Below are 3084 nucleotides of genomic sequence, written 5' to 3'. Positions count from 1 at the left end.
AGCCTCTCCAGCCTCAGGCTCCCCACTAGGATGGGGGTGTGACATCATGCGAAGGGGCCCCAAGGTGGAGGACCCAGCCTTCTGCCACTGGAGGCTCATGAGAAACACACTTACAGAATTGAGGGAACTGGGAACTGGGATCTGGGGGTACTGGGGGTGCCGGGGGGGCGCGGCTCTGACCACATAATTGGCCCACTCAGGCACAGGCTGTGCTCGGCCATTTCCAGGCGGCCTCCTGGGCCCAGCGGTCCATGGGCCAGGCCCACAATGCCTGCCAAGAGGGAGACACCCACGACAAAATGCAAGGGCCCCAAGCAACCTCAAGGTGGGAATGGCTGCCACCCTCAGCGCAGCCCATCCCTATCCCCAAACCCTCTGTGGCGCAGACCGAGGGGCGAGGCCTCAGGTCTACCCCCAAGGTTTGCTGGCTAAAAAAGCCACTCTGAAAAGGCAGCCCCCATGTCAAAGGTGCTCACGTGGAGGAGAGAACCCACTGGAAGGCCCCAGCTGGGAGCCTGTGACCCATAGTGGGTCACCCATAGTGGAGCCAGCTGGGCCTTGGTCAGCAAGCCCTGCGCCGTGCTTGGTCCTTGGTGGGCCTCGTCTGGTCACACCATGGGCGTCTTTTGCAAAAGACACGTGGCTTGTGGAAGCCTCCACTTGCCCCCAGGAACGTGATCCGAGAAGCTACTTCTGTGCCGGTGGAAATGGGGCTGCAATGTGGCCATGGAGGGGAACGAGGCATGTCTGAGGACAGCGGACTGAGGGCCGAGCCAGGGCCCGCAGCAGGAACAGCCCTCGCCACCGGCCCGTGAGGGGACACAAGCTGGGGTCCAGGCCGATCTCCTCCACCTCCTCCCGAAGCACCCCGGTCGCCTGAGCCCTGAGCTGGTGCCCCTATGCTCCGCGGAGTCCCCGCGGGCCTGTCCCATTACCTGCCGAGGTGAAGACCCCGTCTTGCCCACGGCCGCCACCGCACCCACGGCAACCACGCGCGGCCAGGCGAACAGCCGGACGTCCCAGAACAAAGCAAGGTTCTGAGGGTTACTGTATGTGCCTAAGTGGGCGACGGGCCTTTTCCTGGGAACAGGAGGCCACGTGACAGGAGAGGGAGCATTGTCGTAGCCTCTGTCCACACCCCGGCTGGATGAGACGAGGAGGAAGCGGAAGCATGGCCTGGCCAGGCCAGCCCTCGGGTCCCCTGCTGGGCTGGCAGCTCCCTTCCATCGCCAGCACCGGCTAGCGGCCTGTCACCCGCGGGGAGGCCTGAGGGACTCAGCCGTAGCAGCGGCCACTCGTTCCAGTGTGAGTCCATCAAGCTATGACTTTACACGACTCGGCGATGCTGACCTCAAGCCGGATCACACTTGAGAGGCTTCTAGACGGAGGGGGTCATAGAGACAGTGCTAAGCCGGTGAGTGGACTTGGACTTCGCAGGCAGCTGAGCAAACCTGTGCAGCTTGGAGGCACCGCGGGTTTGCCAAGGCCGGGGCCGTGACGGCCGGCAGAGCAGGCGCTCCGAGCTGAGTCCCTGGAAGTAAGTACAGGTGCCCCCAGGACCTGCACTCGCTTGGCCATCGTCCTGCCAGACTCCAGGTGCCCGGCCACCTCACCATGGCAATGGGGAGGGACACCTGCTTCAGGAGCCACACCCAAGGAACCGCGGATTAGGTTACAGCCATTAGGGAGGGACGCAGCCCCTCGGAGGATTTCCAGGCAGCACCTGTGGCCCTGCCCGGCAGGAGAGCGGGAAAGTCCCTACGCAGGGCGGTCAGGAGCGTGGGGTCCGACGGCGACACCCGTCCCGCCCCCTCCAGCGGCTGTGCAGACCCGCTTCCTGAAACGTGTCCCGCCTGCTTCCCAGGGCCAGAGGCTCTTGCCCCTTTAGCTGGGGACCCAGCTTTTGAGACACTGCTCGGCGTCAGGCCTGCCCCAGCCCTCCAGAGCTGTCAGCGTCTGCAGTCACGCAACCCTGGCTGCTAACCCCCCCGCCTGGCGGTGTGCCCGGCCAGGTCGCTCGGCCACTGGTGCCTCAGCTCGCTGGTCTGGGGCACGGGAGCGGCGCCTGGTGTGGTTGCCAGGGCTGCGGAGATGATGCTCAGGCTCTCAGCGCAGGGCCCGGCACGGTCCACGCGCTCAGGAAATAGCCGCTGCTTTCGCCAGTATTATCGCCGTTGTTTGCTTCATTAAGGAGCTGGCTGAAACCAGGAGCTTTCTGTCCCCTGAGCAGGACGGCACCCAGGCTGCCCATCCCCGTTCGTTCGTTTGTTCATTCTGAACTCAGTTGGCAGAGCGGCCGCGGCTCCCCAGGGCCCGTTTGCGATGAGTCGGGAGACCCAGGTTCCGGCCCCGGGAGCAGTGGAGACGCGCTGGTCTCGGTGAAAACTATAGCGTTGTTACAGGTCCCGCCTCAGGGGGGAGCGCCAGGGGCTGGGGATGCGGGGCCTGGGGATCCAGGGCCAGCCCGCCTCGCTCCCGCCCTGGCGCTGACCCCGCAAGCCCAGTGGGCTGTCCCACGGCGCAGAGGGTGAGCCTGCAGCTCATTTCCATCCTCCCGCGCCTTCTGCCTGCCCCGTGAGCGCGTGGGTCCCCCAGGCGCGGCTCAGAGCCCGGCGTGGTGGGGCGGGGGCGGGGACAGGGGCACGGCTGGCGCTGCCGGGTCTGGGGACTCGCCCCGCTCGCCCGCCCAGTAGTAGCCCAGGGACTCCGCTGCCCGCGCTCCCCTCCCCGACGTGTGCGGAGCAGCTGGCGCGAACAAAGCCCGGTCGCCCGCGCGAAACTTCTGTGCATGACAATTTCCTCCCTGACTCAGCAGCAGCGGCATCCGCCGCAGGTGGGGGCCCGCCACAACCAGGCAGCTCCCAGAGGCGCGTCCGTCCCTGTGCTACCAGCTCGGCCACCCGCCCTGGCCGCTCCCTCCATCCCTGCCCGCGCCCCAGCCACCCATCACGCATCCCGTTCGTCTCCATCAGCCTCCTGGGAGGCTTGGCGCCGGCGGTGGGAAGGAGTGCATTTTGCATCCGATAGCCCTCCACGCTCGCTCCCGTCCTCCCGCGGAGCGTCTCGGGGCGCAGTGCGGACCCC

At 66.4% G+C, this 3084-nt stretch overlaps 1 protein-coding gene across 1 annotated transcript in view; it reads right to left on the bottom strand.

Moving 5' to 3' along the window:
- Positions 1 to 3084, bottom strand: part of SLCO4A1 (solute carrier organic anion transporter family member 4A1) — a 20071-nt gene that overhangs the window by 16770 nt on the left and 217 nt on the right. Inside the window, exon 2 of the mRNA XM_023519897.1 lies at positions 197 to 271. Within this exon, the coding sequence (XP_023375665.1) occupies positions 197 to 271 (75 nt within the window). The remainder of the gene's footprint in view (positions 1 to 196; positions 272 to 3084) is intronic.

This window comes from Pteropus vampyrus, unplaced genomic scaffold, assembly GCF_000151845.1.
Source record: "Pteropus vampyrus isolate Shadow unplaced genomic scaffold, Pvam_2.0 Scaffold239, whole genome shotgun sequence".
NCBI classification, from domain to species: domain Eukaryota; kingdom Metazoa; phylum Chordata; class Mammalia; order Chiroptera; family Pteropodidae; genus Pteropus; species Pteropus vampyrus.
Note: the sequence above shows the minus strand (reverse complement) of the source record. Positions and strands in the feature narration are given on the sequence as shown.